The sequence below is a fragment of the Paramormyrops kingsleyae genome, chromosome 1 (assembly GCF_048594095.1).
Source record: "Paramormyrops kingsleyae isolate MSU_618 chromosome 1, PKINGS_0.4, whole genome shotgun sequence".
NCBI lineage: Eukaryota > Metazoa > Chordata > Actinopteri > Osteoglossiformes > Mormyridae > Paramormyrops > Paramormyrops kingsleyae.
The window spans coordinates 6,264,153-6,283,586 of NC_132797.1; the positions used below are offsets into that span (position 1 = coordinate 6,264,153).

General features: G+C 46.1%; 1 protein-coding gene across 1 annotated transcript in view; it reads right to left on the reverse strand.

Annotated features, from left to right (window-relative positions):
- LOC111833289 (voltage-dependent calcium channel subunit alpha-2/delta-1) overlaps positions 1-19,434 on the reverse strand; it is a 107,555-nt gene that overhangs the window by 82,032 nt on the left and 6,089 nt on the right. The window contains exons 2-3 of the mRNA XM_023791427.2: positions 9,759-9,840; positions 9,101-9,217 (exon numbers count right to left, since the gene is read on the reverse strand). Of these exons, the coding sequence (XP_023647195.1) occupies positions 9,101-9,217; positions 9,759-9,840 (199 nt within the window). The remainder of the gene's footprint in view (positions 1-9,100; positions 9,218-9,758; positions 9,841-19,434) is intronic.

Consider the following 19,434-nt stretch of genomic DNA (forward strand, 5'->3'; position numbering starts at 1 on the left):
CTTTTAGCTTCGCCACCCAGGAAAATCGAGCACGTTTCCGTGACTTCAGACAAAGGTCAACCTGCTGCTGTTCCTGACGTTTCGGCAGAGAAATGCCAGCCAGGTCACATTGTTTCGTGGCCAACGTCAACCTGACTGACAGACTGGGGAGGGTGGGGCAGGGTAGGGGAGAAAATAAACACCCTTAATATAAATAGATTTCCTCTTACAGCTCACCCTCTCCCCATCACAGCAAGTGGGCCAAACCGTAGCAGAGCAGAGGTGCGGGCCTGTCTCCGCAATGGATGACACCTGACCAATCACAGCCTGCTTGCCTGTACTGAGGCTGGTATTCGGTTATCAGCGAGACTGCACCATCTGAAGATACGTGCTGGTACATATACATTTATGAGGAGAAGGTCAGTCACTGGACCAGAATGGACGTCCAGGAGAAGAGGCCTCACTCTATCCAAGGTTGGAACATCTCCTCACAAACACCTCCCAGCCAACCCTGCTTCTCCTACACGGGCTAATTAGTCCAACTGGTACCGGCTGGGTTTCATTAAGAGCCGCCCTTAGGAACAGGGCTTGGACATCGACCGTCACGGAAACCAGTACACCATCCAAACTCCGGCCCGTGCCATTGAACTACCTTCACTGGCATCCAAGTCATCAGTAAACAAACAAACAAACATTTGGAACAAACCAAGCTTTGCCCTCAAACTCTGGTGAACCTAAATGACAAGCATATGTATCACTATCTATGTTGATAAATGACATTTACTATTTTTGTCTTCAACAATATGGCTCTCTAAATCACCTCAAAGTACCTTTCTAGATTAGTCGTAGCAGCAAGCAAGCAACGTGATGCATTTCACTACTGGTGAAACCCAAGTGTCTCCCAGACCTAGCACTGCATAAACCCCCTCATCAATAATTGAGAGGAATGTGAACGGTCCAGTTTACGCACTCGATAAACTTCATAATGATAAATGACCCAGACTGGGATGTCGTTTTGGATGCCATTTGTCTTAAGGTGGCTGTCTGTGACCCCAGTCTACGGAGCCTCACGCTGGACTTCCTTCCGTCTTCAAGTCCTCCATCATGATTTTGCTAGTCAGCAACATTCTCTTCTTTGCCGTTTCGCTCACAACGGAAACATTTTATATACCGTATTTAAAATATTATTTTTAAAAATTGTTTGTGATGGGTTATGCCCCCGCATCCTAGGTTATTTCTTGCCATGGTTTATAGCTTCCGGGAGAGAGGCCAGACCTCCGCGATGCTGAATAGCACAAGCAGGGATGGAAAATGGATGGATGGATGGATGGAAATTAAAAACTGTACGAATTTGAAACCCGAACCTGGATGCTGTGTGTGCTTATCAGTATGGTGCTAACTGTAATTCAAGGAAATTAGCATTAAAGTATCCTAACGCATCATACAGCATTATTTACAAATAAGCCAAGAATGGTGAAAAGAGCTGCTTAAGCAGGAGTTTTTACGTTTTTATTTGAAGCCGGGATTTCCCTAGGGTTAGGGCTGTTGCCCTGGTAACCAAATTTTACCAGAGGTGTTATTACAGCTTGAAGCGAAGTCTGGAACACGCTCCCTCAAAGTGTGAATATACTATACAATCATCAAATGTGCGACATCCCAGCTTCCACAGCAAGACAATAGGTGTCTGGATCTTACCCAGGCTGGACTGGCTGTGAGGAAATGAAACCAGAATGGGAGCCGTTGGTTCAAGAGTTTACATGAGAATGGATGTCAGCTGCTGAAACGAGGATGCAGGGAGGGTTTTAATGCGCTAACAATGATCAGCCACAGTGTCCCCTCTGCAGCCTAATGGCGTCTCTTATTATACATGTTGTGATTTATACATCAGTAGGAAGGCCTTGGCATCTCCTCGGACAGAAGCACGTGACCCAGGGATCGCACAGATGACCGTAGTGCTTTGTGGGATTCCCTTTAAAGGCACAGACGGATGTAGAGGGCGCGAATGAGGACTTTGCTTTCGTCGAAAGTGAAAGGTGAGGCTGATTTGGGTTAATGGGGGAAGGCAAACCAATCAGAATATGACAATATACACAATAAAACAAGGAAGGGGGCAAATTTCTGAAAAGTATTATGGACTTTCCTGAGGGTGTCCCAACTGTCAGAAAACAATACCCTAAAAGACGACGTGGCAAATGTACTCACAGAATCCTGTTACGCTTCTTCGATTACAACAGGCAGGATTCTGCAAACACTGACATAATCCCTCCCACTGTGAAAATGAAACCTTACTCTGAGCCGTAGCTCAGCCGAGAGCTGGACCGGAAGCCAAGGCGGGCCAGATCTCCACGGTGAGTAAGACTAGGGCCCGTCCATAACAGCGGCAAAAATCCGGCAACAAAAACACCCGTAATGAAATAGGGTTCCCAAAATGCGGCTTCTATCAAACAAGCAGTTTGTCTCCTAGTCAAATCATAAGATGGAAGTTAACAGGAACGTGGAACCAGGCACGCTTTAGCGTGATTAACATCTAGTAATTAATCACATACAACTGTATCGCTTGTAGGACGACTGAATCCTTAAATAATTTGCAACGCTAAAAGAGGCATTTCATATTTTTCTCAGAAATATGTCCGCCTACGCGACCGGCAACAAAAAAGACATCCCCTTTAAGATGGTTGCAGCTGATTCAGCTGTCTGGGTTGGACAAGTGACCAGCTGCTGGAAATGACCGCGAGTGATTCGGCGTGTAATTGGTGGCAAAGTCTGGGTCTGTCGCCGGGCATAACACTCGCAGGCTAATGAGAGCAGGTCACGGTCGGACAGGGAACCTCAGGACACAGAGGCAGCGTAGCCTCAGGCTCCGAACCCTCCATGTACTGGCGCAGCCCTTATTAAAATCGTCATAGAGCTGATTTGTGCTGCCTTATGGTGAGGCCCTGTTCATCTCCATCAAGGATAATCAATTAATATAATGGGTACACTGTTCATTTACGTTTCACAGTTACAGCGTTGGGGTCACATATCTATCTACAAAGACAAATCCATCAAGAGACAGTGGGCCTCCATTACTGGGGGGGTGTATGCAGGGGCGGGGCCACTGGGGCACTGGCCAGAGCTGAAAGCTGATTGGCCCCTGGTCAGCCCCATCTTCTGTCACTCACCAATTCAAAACACATTATTGGCTAATCAAAAGGTTGGCCCCACTCTTATGCCCCTCACCTTAAAAACATCCTCGAATTACCCCTGTTCATTCCAAATACTTCAAGCAATGTATTTGCATCCATTTTACCTCTAGATAATACCCTGCCCACCAGAGTAAAACAATGCAATGGAAGCTTAAGTCTCAATCACCTCATGAAAGGTACAGGTAGGTCTGATTAACATGTAAAGCCAGCTCTGACAAGCCGAAAGCGGAGACGCCAGCTTCAGACTGCAAATGGTTTGAAAGCCTCTTGAAAGATTAATGAAATCTACTTTCTGATTAAAGCCTGATTCGGGGTGAGGATGGACACTGAAACATCTCTGTGCTTTCAGAGGATGGAGTCATTTCAATGAGCACTGTCTGATGTGAACCTGGAATCGCCACGGCCGTGACGCTTCTCCTCTAAACATCATGCTTTTTTTTACCTTCCCGCTGGATGTCGCACGTTTCAGTGCAGAAGCACCGGCTGAGAGGGAACGCGGGTCGCCCCTGGTGTCACGGGTATTAATGAGGCATTTCTACAGCGCTAACCTAACCACTGAAGCACAATAAGGCTAATTTATTAACTGTAAATAGACAGGTAATCTTCTCTTCTAACTCCCAAATACTCCAAATATATCTCAATATTCCGAAGCACAGTGTCTGGGGGCCTGGTGTCCCCCCAGGCTTCCATACTACTGCGGCTCCATACCCCCCCCCCCCCCCCCAGTGAGGCCTTGCTCTTCAGGAGAGGAGGACGCGTGAGTGGGGGAGTGAGGGAGATATTACACCTGCAGGGGCCGTAAATACAGGGACCCCCACCACGCGGAAGAAAACAGGGCTGAATAATTAATGCCGAACACCGAGGGCGAACCCAGATCCCGCGTTGGCTACAGCACTTGCTCCCAGGATCCCGGCGGGGCGGAGCAGGAATGATCCACACAAAGGCTGTGATTTATCCTCATAAAAGCTGCTGCTGACCCACTTGCTACGGCCTTCATGACGAGGACGCCAGCTGTACTATCCAAAAACCTGACAAACAAACAAACACCCACACACACAAGGCCAACTCAATGCCATCATGGCACCCCCACAACAACCAAGCACGACCATGAACGCAAGGTTAATCAAAGGCTGCCATATTGCCCCCCCCCCCACCCACAACAAGCGAGCCAACGACAACGCACACAAGGCTTATCGAAGGCTATCGTGTTGCTTCAAAGCATCTGCTCCAGGAACATCTCTATCAGCCTCCAACTCTCCATGTTACCACAATGCTCTTATGCTTGCACTTCTGCTGATTTGAATAGTTATCTTGTTAGGTTCTTGCTTTGTTTGGTAGATGTTGCTTAGCTCTTGCGCCGATACTGCTTACACTTGTATCATTCAGTGGAGGCTGGTCATTCCTTGGATGCTCAGCCTTAGCTGCACTTATGCCTAGTCGACCCCTTGACAGCCAAATCTCTGCAATGTGCTATTTTCCTTGTACGTAGCTTTGGACAAAACCGCCTGCCAAATAAAGTTCCCCCCGCCCCCCAACACCAAAAATCAAAAACCAACCTTCTTCCTCCCTGAGCTTTTCAGTCCAGTGATTTCATAACCATTAAGCAGAAGCACCCCATGACAGTTATTGAAGATTCAGGAGCGCAAGGGCAGGCTCTCCACGTATGGCACACTCTATAGGGACAGAACATACGTTACCATCATCTACAGTCTTACAGCTCGGCCACCGTCCAGATAAGATAATGTTATTACGTGCTAAAAATGGCAGGATTTAATTACCACCCCAGAACCAAAGCATCTGACAGTCTGGATACAGACTGACAGCCAAAGCTGAGAATTATGGAATTCCCACCTTGAAGAAGGTTTAAGCAGCTGGGGCGTAGAACCCATGGGGGACGTGAACCTTTGTATTTAAACTATGAAGTTATGTGCTCCCCAGTATCAAACTCTCTCCTACCACAATCTTGATCCCTTAAACGTGGGTTACTTCTATTAATAACAATTTAATATATATTTATGTGTCTATATATATATATATATATATATAGAGAGAGAGAGAGAGAGAGAGTCACGCCCACACAGGCGGGAGGTAGCCGCAGCAGGTGATCTCCATTGATTAGCTCCGATGACACACAGCACACGTTGTGCTTGCCATGTTCTGGAGCCTTACTGAGTGTTCATTTGTCTTTTGTCTTTCCCGCTTGCCCTGCCTACTTCGTCTCGTCCCGTGCCTGCCCTGTCTCCTGACCCATCTCCGTCGATCCTCCTTCCCCTTCGTCTCGTCCCTTGCCTGCCCGTAGGACTGACTTCCCTGGCTTTCAACCTCCTGCACCCATCCAGACAGATTTTGGATTTCTGATTTGGCTTTGTCTGCACCCGGCAAATTAATAAAGATCCAAGTCTCCTGCAATACGGGGTCTGCCTCCTGTCTGCTTTCCCGTCCTCATATATATAGCAGATCAGACACATCACCGGTTTGAAGAACACAAAGAAATTTACCTGTCAAGGACAAAACAAGGATCCAACGAGGGATCTGCTGTGTTATCTATAAAAATCAAAATGATACGGATCATGAAAATGGGGGGAAACAAAGCCAAAGGTGTTTGAAAAGCAAGGTTCCCCTTTTCCTTCCTCAAAGTATTCAGAGCAGGGCTGTGTCTGCAATGTACGCTGACGCCGACGGATGCATTTTGGCATGTTTACTACCAGAGAAAATAGAAAGGTTGTTCTATTTTCTATACATTGCTCTGGTAACATTGTATATATATTAGCCTTTATTACATGTTTTCATATAAAATTTCGGAGATGTCAGAGTGTCATGCGGCATCATTTCTGTGTTGATCAGTAGGAGTTCCAGGCAAAGGGGAGGGAGACTATAGGGGAGGATCCACTGGCCACTCAAAGCCGCTTGAAGGGGGGGAGTGGCACCACTGGGGACAGAAGAACTGAACGGAATGCAGTGCGTCACATGGTACACAGCCCCCACACATCTGCAGCGGGCGCCCCACCCCCAAGCTGTCTGCGGGCGCTCTCCGTGGTGTGTCGTCTGGCATCTGCCGCGCCGTGAGGCACGCCGATTCGCACCCTGCTTCCCCGTGTCGTTTCCTGCCCAACGGCGACAGCCCGACGTAACGTGTCGATGTTTCTCTGGTTTCAGTGAGCATGGATTCCTTAATTAAGGACCAGTGTGCGTAGAAGTGCACTGAGAAAACAGAATAGGGGGCAAACAAGAAACATCCACACTTTCTTGGGCAAAACTACAACTGTGGAGTGCAGAATGGCTTCCTTGAACATTTCATGCACCCTTGAAGCGGATTTAGAGGGAGAAGTGAATCCAAGTCAGTACTAGCTACATGTACCTAATAAAGTGGATTATACCCAGTACTAGCTACCTGTACCTAATAAAGTGGGTCTTACCTGGCACTAGCTACGTGTACCTAACAATGCTAGTCCTACCCAGTACTAGCTAGGCATAGCTAATAAGGCTGTGGCAAGGTATCAATGTAGCTACTCTCAGCACACTCTGCAGTAATAACCAAAGGCAGAAACACACTGAATGTACAGAAAGGGGGGAGAAAGAGAGCGGAGGAGAGAAAGCAGGATGAGGGGTATCACAATTTTTATGTTGACTCAGATTGGGAAGTTAGCTTTCCAAAGCCGCAGAACACAGCGTAACATAACAAAACGTTAGATTTCCATGCCAGAAATATATGCAATAATGCAAATAATTTAATCTTATCCAGTATGATATAGCACTCTAATATAAGCACCAGTGAGAAAGTGCACATCACAAGAACAATCCCCCCCAATGTATGGTCAGGAGGGGGTGTAGGAGAATTAGGTGACCAAGCTTTGACACGTTAATTAATGCCAGCAGTCCATCATTCTATGCGACATGTTAGAATCTGGACATGTTTTTTCAGTCCTGTGGTAACCTGGGTCCTATACATCCATACGCCCTATTTATAGTGACCCTCGCTTGGCCTTATGGATCCACGATGACCCTGAGGTTCTCTCTGCAGGGGGATGTCACTCAGTTACTAAGATACAAACGTCCATACGGAACCCCGCAGCTAGCCACACACACACACACACTCACACAGGCGCGCACACACACACACACACACATACACAGACCTGTACTCATAACTCATAACTGGGGACCGTCCATTCATTTCTATGGCCAAAACCCTAATCCCAAAAATCACAACCTTAACCCCCTACCCAGCCCTAACCTTAACCATAAGTAACCAAACAAAATACAATACTTTTGGTATTTTTCGGTTTTTGAATGCAATCACTGATTTTTATAAAATTGAATTTTTCCTTGTTGGGACTGAAAAAACAGTTCCCACAATGTAAAAATGATTTTTATCACATTGTGGGGAAATCTGAACCTTACAATGTAATGTATACCTGGATAACTCTCTCTCTCTCTCTCTCTCTCTCTCACACACACACACTACCACCATCTTCTGAAGATCACATCTTCTGAATGATTCACTAACATGCAGATTCCCCAGAGAGGAAGCTGGGCCAGATTCAAACCCACAAGACTATCACAACAACTCTGTCCATAAGAGTCATAGCATCATCCATATTCACCAGCACCTATTAAATAACAAAGTCCTGCTGCGTTATTTACAATGACACACCTTCCCCAGGAAGGATTTGCCATCCTGATTCACATGCGGGTCTTGGCTTCTCACCCCTGTTCCAATCGAGACGCTAAATTGTCGGATTCCTCATTAAAACCACCGACAAGCACAGTTTACATGATCATAGAGCAGCCGGCAAGCTTTGCAAAAAGGTGATGCGGCCTCAGGGGAAGGGAGCCAACTGTGTGTTACATCAGCTGCAGAGAGCAGAGTCGTGGCCCTGGAGAAGAGGAGAAATGATCCCTATATACCCACTGGGGAATTCTTACTATATCTCTTACTCTATTACTATATGACTATACTCTTACTCAATCTCACACTGTGTTGCTATATGACAATGCTCTTACTCAATCTCTCACTGTATTGCTGTAGGACAATACTCTTACACAAACTCTTACTATATTACTATATGACTATACTCTAACATAATCTCTCATTATATTGCTATATGACTATACTCTGACTCAGACTCACTATATTACTATATGACTATACTCTTCCTCAGTCACTCAGTATATTACTATATGACTATACTCTTACACAATCTCTTACTCTACCACTGAGGTCCCATGCGGTATAGGGACACCCACCTGAACAGGTAACTACACGTATCAAAGAACACCAGTGAATCCAGTGGCAGCCGTTAAAAGGGTATAAAAACGGAAATTCCGATTCTCATGTGAACGAGCTGTAAACAAATCTTATAATTAAACCCTTCAATACTTATACAAGCTGACAAGCCATCAGGCGTGAAATTGTCAGTTACACAGACGCAGCGCGGTGACTCCTGTTGTGTGGGTCGGCAGACAAATATGTGGTTTCCTTACAGAGACAATGACTCAGGGACTGGGAAATAATGTCAAATAAAGCATAAAAGCAGGTTTATGTTTCTAACTGTGATTTAGGCATCTGATTCACTGAAACGGCAGGTAAACAACTCCCATGAAGAACATATAATATAGTGTCATAAAACATACATATGTTATTGTAGTGCACATTCATATATAATGTACAGTAAAATTGTGGCAAGAAGCATAGCCAAACTTTTCAAAAGAAGGACAACCTGGTGTGTTGAAGCCTATAGTAGGCCCACAGTGATGTCAATCACTGCCTCACAGCCAATCAAGCGACATCCCCAAAGGGAACCAATAGAATAACTGGGAAGAAGTTGAAATTACTGGTCGCATGTGACCAACCCTGCACCTGTTGGCTTCCAAGGTTCACTCCTTGCATTCGGACGCCCAGACTGTGAACAGACATAAGTACAAGTGATTCCTACCTCCAGGGTCTTGGCTCTCTTAAGCAGCAGTTTCTCAATATCCCGGGCTGCGTCGGCTACTAGCTGGCTTGCGGAGTTTGATTCCACAGTGTACAGCTTCCTGTTATTTTTGTATATCTGGAGGGGTAGAAGAGACCTGGTCATTAATCCTGGGAAAAGCTAGAGAAGCCTGTGAGCTTCAATGATTCAAGCAGAAGACAATGCAATGCAGCCATATTCCACGTAATATAATCCTGGTACACAGACTGGGACCATCCTTTAGTCCTCACCCAAAAACCTCATAAAGAAAAATAATTCAATACAATACAATATACATAACATATTCAGAAATTCATATAGGGGACTCTGAGCCTGTCCATCTCCATTTTGCAGCCGTCTCCCTCCGCCTGACTAAAGGCCATCTGTGGTGGACGACAGTTTTTCAGCTAACATCACCCTCCCTGTTGAGGACCTCGACTCGCTTCCAAATCAATTGCGAACCTCAGGCAGTAACTCAACGAGACACTCTTACTTTTCAAAGATGTCAAAATGGGGCACACAGATTAATAAAATGAAAACCTGGAACTAAATATGGATGGCTTGGGGTTTTTTGTGTATAGTCATGATGCTTCTTTCCATTGCTGTGCACTACAGTAGCCTTTTCCACATTGAGACCCACCTGGATATAATCCTTGACTCCACTTGCCGTATCTACTAGGTTGAACAGTTCCTTCTGCATCTGTTCCACCCATTCTTTAATTCTGAGAGGGGAAGAATCAAGGGAGAGTCAAGTCAGAAAGAGTGCAAACAGATGACCCCGGCACCTTGCTGGCCAACCGCTGGGGTCCTAAAGTCAGTAGGCCTCAGCCCTGACCAACCAATCACGGGGACCCTCTCAGCCACTGGCTCGTCATCCACATTCATCAGCCTGAGTTGGCTTGTTTCCTTTTGGTGCCAATTATCTGCTTATTTTCTCCACTAATAAAAGTGCCACATCAAGGGGACGGGTAAGAACATATGGCAAATTAGCAAGCACCTCACTGGTAGATGCAATTCCCAAGGTGCAAAGCAGACAGATTTCCTGCTGCAGATCTGTGACTACAAAGAGACGGAGGATAACCAGGCATCTTATTTTAAGGTTCTGCTAAGTTTACTTTGTTGGTCTGGCATTTTGCCAATGAAGAGGGTGATTTCATTCTTTTGTAATATTTACTCTTCTGCATGGCATATATTAAAACAGCTCAGAAGTGTAGGAACAGCTAGAGAGATCCCAGTGTCTTTCCGCTCCATCTCCCTTCGAAAAAAGCGAGATCAGTGCAGCACAGCGATGGGACCGGCCGCTTTTGTTCACAATTCCCAGATCTCTCCCCTGAGAAATCACTTCTGAAATTCGTACCGAAAGCTCAAGCGGACCCAAAGAAATCTCACTGCTGGGTCTTTAACTCACTTCGACTCATTTCTGTCTCATTTCATCTCTGTCTTCGGGTATTCTGAGAGGAGATTACCATGGGACGTCGACAGACTCATGTCCAGACAGCAACCGATCATCCATCTCCCTCCAAAATCATATATTCCCCACTTATTTACTATTTTTAAATGCTACTTCTTCTCCAGCGGCAGTTCTATGAGGAATAATACAAACAAGAAAAAGAACAACGTCTCTCACAGAATTATTACCGCATAATACATAGAATATCCTGTTACCATGACCAAGCAATGCAGTCAGAAATTGATGAAAGTCATTCCGGACATCCACTCCTTTTTGGGGAATCCATGATCCTCGCAACCATATGACTCACTCAGTCACTAATTAATTTATATACAGACTCACACTGCATCCAAAGCAACGGTGACTCAAAAACAAGAGCGATATGATATTAATGAGCAGGACTCCTGTAAATGCACATTTCATTGGAGACAAACGTACAGTATGTGTGTCAGTATGTCAGACAAGGGGGGCTTTTGTGGCGTTTATGTTAGCGCCTTTGAAGTTAAACCAGCCTTGAATCAGCACAAATCGTGCCGAGGGGTCATGCCTCTGAAAACCACACACAGCACAAACCGTGATGAAGCCCCGCCCACTTCCTGACGTAACACCTGCCATGTTAACAAGTGACGCCTCACACTCCCGTCCCGGGCAAAAGTCACAGCCTTCTTTCCATTACGCGGACGTAACGGAGCGGAAAACGATATAATGGGAATGCAGGATGACAGCGAGAATAAACTCCTCCCTATTTTAAGCGTCTGTCCTCGTTTCGGTCAGCGTTTTTAGAGATTTAGAAACATGAGTGTCCAGAAGACCCAGAGCCTGCTGATGCACAAAGGCACTAGATCACAGACACAATCGTGATGCTAGTCACCTGGTGACTTGGTATCCACCAAAGCCTAACATGGATGGCATTTATACCCCTTTACTCAGGCAATCTGAGCAGCGACGATGTTTACCAAAATGCATTTGCTTGGGGCCCCTGAGCTTTAGGGGCCCCTGTTGGCCACAAGCAGTTACTACACTAAAAGCATATTCCACAATTCCCCAAATCAGGCGTCTAGCTATGGTCTTCTGACTCTACTTGGTAGCTATTTATTTAGTTTCTGAAACATTTGGGGGGCGGGGGGCATTTAAGTGGGAATTATAAGGAATGACTTTTTGAGTGGGGCCCCAGATACGAAAAACTGGCCCCTGATGCTCTGTCCATTTGCTCTTGATGATCAGCACAGAGGTAATTGGTGCTGCAGCATTAGGTGGACATGGGGCAGGAGAAGGAGACAGACATCTGCATCATTCTCCTTAAACTCCCGTCGTTCTCCAGGGAATCCTGTACTCAGCCAGCATTAGACATTAAATGACAGTCCTGTTCCTCCAGACAGCTTCATTTCTGGGAGAGCTGTGAACACCCACTGCGGAGTTTTTGGATAGCAGTGCAGAAAAGTAACCAAAAAGCACTTTCACACCTAATCACTTAGCTTCACAAAATTTCATGAAACCGTAACATCCTATCTCTACTGAGTTATTAGTTTCCTATTATAGCTGTAATTAATAAAGCTATAATTCCATCTTAGCTATGAATTTTAAATAAGTACAAATGGAATAAGGTCTATATAAATATATTTCTCATTATATCTGGAAATAGGCTACATAGCATGTTATACACAAGCTCTTACAGGTTATGTATGAAAATCCCTTAAGTGAAGAAACACAGTAATTCTTAGATATGTATCAGAGTAGCATCAGCATGACTTTGTGTCGTTTTTGTAAGTTAAGCATCGGCGTTAACCGTATAGCATTAAGTGACAGACGTCAGACAATCACTTGGACATGTGTGGCTTCAAAGGAGAAACCCCCGGGCTGTTTCTGCATTAACAATCAGAGAGAATACAAAAATAGCTCCTCATAAATTTCCCATGATTCCTTACTTCATATGTCGACCATCAGAGAGAAAAGCTAGCCTGTTAATAAGTTAACTAGCGAAACGAAAGTCATATTCGGTGGTGCCAAAAAATGTCTATCGCATCATATACGAAGTTACCAAATAAGGAAGGTTCAAAGCAAAACCACTCGTGCTATATTTTGGTTCCTCTCCTCTTCTGTCTTCTCGCATTCCTTCTTTCCCTTTTCCACTATTTCATGCACAATTTTATATAAACAATGCAGAAATTGTGGTGACTGTGAAAGGCGCTATATAAAAATAAATCGAACTGAATGTTCTGCCATCGTGACCATTATCTGCCGGTGGGTAGAAAAGGCAGCTCCGCTATGGACAGCCAGGGCAGTGTGAACAAAATCACTACTGACCTTAAGTCTGAGGACATGAACACGTCCCTGTAGGACTGATGTCCAGGCCTCCCCACCCCCGTGCCACACATGTGCCTCCCCCACCTTCCCGGGGGCATTGCTACTCATAGTTGGGGGTATCTCATCAATCGGGCTGTGCTACTTCACCCCACCCTCTTCGGAAAACTTCGTACAGATTCCCATCAGCTACACGTGCCACGATTCCTCAGATCTTAAAAAATGAAACGTACCATCATCCCAAGGGCGTGCGACGAGTGGGAGCTGATGTCGGCTTTGCTGTTCCTTAAAGGGAACTTTACCCTAATTCCACGATAGGGTGACTCCTAACAATTAAAGTGCCCCAAGGATTCATGGGAAACTGAAGATTATGTAGGGGGGAACCCTTGTTTAACATAGACATCTCAATATACTGTAGATGCACTGCCAAATAATTAAACCAATTAATAATAATAGTTGACAGCTATCACAGGTACAGGTTTTCCCACAGTCTGAAGGAAACATAATCCATACATTTTCTATAACCTCTTATCCACCTCTGACGGGATGCCAGACCAGGGCTGAGCACTCAGCCTCACGCACACAAACTATGGATGATTTAGCCACGTCAGTTAGGAAAACCACATAGTTCATGGAGGAACTGTGCAAATGTATCAACATGAGGCCACGACGATTATATAGCCTGGGAAACATACAGTGTGTTGGGAACTTACTGTAAAATTCTTCACAAAACAGGCAGCCATGAGAAATATGTGGTATGCTGTTTTGATGCAAAGTCTGTGAGATGATGATGAGCAAAAAATATGAAAATATGTCAGTTATGAAGCTTTATCCACACCACACCGGCACTGAAAGTGACAAATCCTAGGATGTTTTTAGCATGCTAACATGCTAATGCCACAGATATAAACCCGGCCTGTCAGGGCGGATGGAGCGGAGATGGTGTCTGTTCTGTCAGGGTTATTTCAGACCAGAGAGGGTGGTCTAACATCCCCTACCAAGAATGTGGGTGCATTATCATTATCATCATTATTATTATTATTCAAAACTATTTTTATTTTTTTCTGTAAATGCTTATATTAATTCCTTTCTTTTAACTGTCTGTGAAGCACTTTGTAAACCATTTGGTTAGAACAGTGCTATATAAATAAAGACTGATTGACTGATTGATTCATATTTATTCAATAAATATGTACCAATGCAGTTCCTTTGTGTTCTTTTTGCTGTCTAATTCTGCTATATGTTGCATGTTAGTGACTGTGTGGTGGAAGTACGAATTCCAATAAAAAGTCTTGAGTCTCGAATCTTGACGGGGTGGGAAGGACCCCCCTAGCCAGCGCTTGTTAAAGGTCTTCATACGCATGACAGCTGGAAAGTGCTTTCGAGAGTCACCTGACTGAAAGGGGTTCCTGAGCTGCAGCACAAATCCCTGACTACCCGGGGGGCCGCCGTCCAAAGTGGCCCTTAGGATGTGCCAGCCGCCCCCCCCCCCCCCCCGCCCCCCCACAGACAGGAGCTCTGCACTTCATTACCAGGCACACAGCCACAAGGAAATACAGCCCCAATCCCTAAGACTAAAGTCTCCTCAAAATGTTACAGGATGCGTAATAAACACAGCCCTCTCCCCTCTAAAGTCAGCAACCAGGGGCATGGTGGGGGGGGGGGGGGACAAGGTGAAAAAGGGGATTCGGAGCAACAAAAGATGAAAGGTGAAAGGCTTTAACCAGAGGCGTCGCAGTTACCGCTGAAACGTGACGCGCCTCGTTTAAATCATAATTGCAAAAAATAATTCAATCTCACTCAATTACATTCTAATTTCGGCCGACCTGGATTTGGGGACAAGACGGATGGTAGCAGCGGCTTGGGGGGCCACTGTGAAGCTCTCATCACTCAGGCATGTGTTAACGCTTTGCTCCCCACCCCCCCCGTACTGACTGCGGGAGGGTAAACGAAAACAACATCACTGCCCCACCCCAACCACAGCTGGGAAGTGCCTTTGTATAAAAGCGCCTGTATTAATATTGCATGGCCGGGGAGTAGGTAGTGCTGGGGGGGAGGGGGGGCTTTGTGCAGCATACGCTCACTCGCTCCCCCGCCCCCCCCGCGGTGGTGCATGCGTGACAGAGCCCCACTGAACATGTGTGCAACATCCCAGCAGCTCTCTACGTGTACGATGCATATAAACACCTGCATATAAACACCTGCATATAAACACAGGATTTTACATTACAGTCACATTGCACCCATTTTTTTTAGCCGTTTCTTGTGAGTACAGATAGTTTCTGCAGCAGTCTGGCCTCCTGATTACACACCCAGCAGAGTGCTGGGACTCTCATCTGATCTGAGCCTGCAGTCTGCTGGTCCGACGCGCAGATCCCCGGCCACGAGGGCATATAGTACCCAGACTCTGCAAGACAGAATAATTAGGTCTGCAGGGGAAAAAGGGGTGGGGGGTAGGGGGGGGGGTGCTTTCCCCCCTTGCGCTCCTCCTAATTAAACCTTCACAGCCTCCTGACGACAAACCAGCTTTTCCATATGAGACGGTCACGTGGCGTGTAGTCGGCCTTTCTGGGTATATCAGGACCGGTGAGGAGCGTGTTGAACGTTCCGATACTGTATCCACCCGCGATTCAGGGTGCCACGTTCCCACTCGAACCCAAGTGTCATCGGCTGTGGTGTGACCCAAAAGCAGCAACGCTAATGTTCCGGAGCGCTGGGCTGCCGGAGCACATTTACGATTTTTAAAAGCAACACAAACAAACAAATAAAAAGCTAGTGGGAATGTGGAACGGAAAAGCAGATAACATCTCATTTCCGGACCATTCTGCCCCCTTGGGTCATTTCCAGCACCCCTCCTCCAATGGAAATTAAAGAGAAACACACAGGAAAAAGTCATATGGACCAAAATTATTCACTGGAAGTCAGTGGCACCAGCTCCATCCCATCTTGCTCTCTGTGAGACACACAGACTGTTTGGGCATGCAGCACTGCGGTATTGGGCCTTGCTCAAGGGCTCAAACGGTATCAGTCTGCCAGCCAAAGGATTCAAACCCACAACCTTCTGATCACACACCGTCCCCACAACAACATATGAGACGGAAGCAGGTTAGACTGATTCACACTGAAGCTCAGTAGCTGGACGATGACTTAGCGAGATGCATGACCGTGGAGTCTCTACGTCGCTTAATGGCTTAATCTCGTTAACGGCCCCGTCGTTCCAGTAAGTGCAACATACCGCCCTCGAGCTACAGCCTTAAATAACTATAATCCCTTAAAGAACAACACAAGACTACAAGTTTGGCAGAACCTTCACAATGGTGTAAAATGCTCCTTAGGGCTCAACTCTCACACAGGGACAGAGAAACTGAAACATACATCCATCCATCTTCTGTCTGGCCATCCTGGTCAGGGCAGAGGGGGGCCTGAAGCCGAGCTGAAGCTGAGGACACGCAGCAAGCTTCACCACCCGCACCCCCCTACACAAACTGAAATTGACTGATTAAGTCGGCGCCCCCCTAAGAAGATGGCACCTAGGCAGCCGCCTATGTCTCCTGATGTGTTGTGTTTCTAGTCTGGGGGAGACTCATGATCGGTGGTTAATACTTGTTACCGGTTAGACTAAATTGATCAATATTTCCATAACTATCAAGAAACACGACTAAAATGGTGCTGTGTCAGAGGTTTAAGAGATTTTTAAGAAACAAGAACCCTTATTCTGTCATGATGTACCAGTATAGAGGAATCTATATTGCTTATGGACAAACAGCTTTGAGTGCTGGGTGGGGGATTTGGATGGACATACTGAGGCAGACTGTAGCGTGACACCTGGGTGTGTGAGGTGAAAGGTCACATCCAAGAGCGAGAGAGTGAGTCTTCAATGGGAGGGCCCTAAATTGCAGAGGCTTGCAACAATCTCATGTCTGTCCAAACACAGATATTAACGTTAGTGAGCAGAACGTTACTGAGTCTGAATCGATGCTCACTATAGGGACAAAAAAGCCTTGGGGAAATAAAGCCGATGTGTTCCAGCTTTGAGGTCAGCCCCTCCCCCAGTGCATCCGTGTCCAGAAGCAAGATACTCCAATAATTACTTCACCCGGCCGGGCCCACGGCCCAAGAAGAGGCACCGGTGTGGATGGAGAAATCGATAAGACATTAATAGAGAGGCGACGACTGTGCTTAATCGCTCATTAGCGGCGAAGGGCACATAGCATTTCCGAACACCAGGTGCATTGGCTCCGGAACATCGTTATTCCGAGCGGCATCAAGAAAATACAAATAGTTCCATTAAGCTGCAGATTTCGTTTTCATCCTGGCCCGATTAATTACCGCCAAGTGCCTCAACTAAAGCACTAAAGTGATAATGTCGATGTGCAGGTAGCTGAATCGCTTCAAGAGTCGGATTCTGTCTAAGACAGGACAAAAAAGTAGGGGACATCATTGACGGGATGCCAGATCATGGCTGGGCACTCACTCACACGCACACAAACTCTAGATGACTTAGAGACATTAACTCGACAAGCCGGATGCTCTCTGATACCATAGTTCATGGAGGAATTGTGCAAACGTGCCAGCTCTATCAGAGGTGGAAAGTCCAGGTCCAGAAAGTACAAATCCAGACCAAGATTTTTTTCCAGCCAGCCACTTGAGTCCTCTGTGACTGTGACTCGTAATACTCAGCTGGTTGGTTGGAATAAAATCTTAGTCTGGATTTGTACTTTCTGGATCTGAACTTTCCACCTCTGAACTCCATACACAAAGAATCGAACCTACAACCCTAGAGGTGTGAGGCCCCGACATTAGGAATAATCCAGCTTGGGAAACATACAGTATGTTGTGGTCAGCCATCTTAAGGGACTGACTGTAAAACTCTTCACAAAACAAACAGCCATGAGGTATATGTGGTTTGTTGTTTTGGATGCGATTCTACCAATGGAGACGACGTCACACTGGAGATGGAGTGCATCATCCAGCAGACACCGGGACCAGGATCCGCGGGTGCAGAGTGACTCGCCGCTCCGTTCCCGCTGCACTGCCTGCGTCTCCGAACATCACGTCTCTGCCACCGCCACACGCTGAGCACCCTGTAAGCCGACCCGACCAAAAGTGGATTCAGGGTGGCGCCACCATTGAGTCATTTTAATTATGTTACCATGGGATACCAGGTGAGTGTCACGATGCACGACAAAAGGGTCAGCTGAGGGCAGCTGGAAAGCGTTACACTAACGCAAAAAACACAGGCGGGGTTCCTACGGGATGGTTGTGAGAGTAGTTAGGTTTTGCCGATATAAATATCCACGCGACTGCAAGCCAGGCTGGGAGGTCTTACGTCTCATTGAATAGCCATCAGTCTGGTGACGTCCACACAGCTTTAAAGAAGCAGGGTAGGACACACCAGGGATCGACACGACGTCCTTTGTGAGATTAAAGCTTCGGTTTTTAGGCTGAAGGAATGAACACCATCATTCGTAACATTCACAATAGCGTATGCTGTTTGGGCTAGTGCTGATTATTTGGGCATAAATCAACTATATAAAATAAACTACGCATAAGAATTATCGGGTACGCACCAAACCAGCACGCGGCAACGTTGTATTAATTATAGAGAAGAAACTGGAGCTCAGAGGGTTATTTACGGACAGTGGTGTAGTATTCAAAACATTATTCCTTTCTTTAAGCTGTGTCCATTCTGGAAAGATCCACTCATGACCGGCTCAACCCAAAGGCCCACTGTGGCGGCCATTAGAGTGCTACTCTGTGCCTGTGGAAGATCGCCGGTTCAAATCTTGTGGCCGGCATAGCGATTTCACCATTGGGTCCTTGAGCAAGGCCCTTAACCCGATTCGCTCAAAGGATGCTGGTTGACCCTGCTATTTAATCCTCGGTGGTACATTGCTTTGGAAAATAAAGTGTCAGCTAAATCACGGTAAGATAAATTTATAGTAATCAGGAACAATAAAGGCTACAAGAACTAAGTCAGATTACGTAAATAAAAACCGAATTTGGGCTACACAATATGGACATCTCCTGCTCTTGTCTGTCTGTTTCTGAGGTTACACAGTTCCTCAAACGGCATTTATCTGACCTGACAAAGCTAACATCTCCCACAGTATTAACGTCTCTTGGTGCCACGTCCAATTAACTCCACCAACTATTAGGCGAGACATCTGAATTAAGGTCCACAGTGACTGTCAGTATAACAGGCAAGCATAAATGCTCCGTCCCTTGGCTGAAACACTAGTAAGACACCAAGGTCTGAGAGCATGAAGTATGCATGCGTTTCTGAAAAATCGTGACGTCACAGCGATACATTTACCAGGGTAGTGAGATCAACGTAGCGCCGACGTCTGCTCGCTGCTTAAACGAGGAGAAAGGCATTCGGCGTAACCCGGATATCACATGGAAGATGTCATATTTAGAACGGAGTCCTAATTTCACAGCCCCTGTGGCGTCAGATGCCTGACGATTAAATCTTATTAGCGACTAATCACTTCAGGTAACGAGACAAAAGTTTTTAATAGAAACTGATTTGTGTCAGGAGTAGCTGAAAGCCCCAGGAGATTTA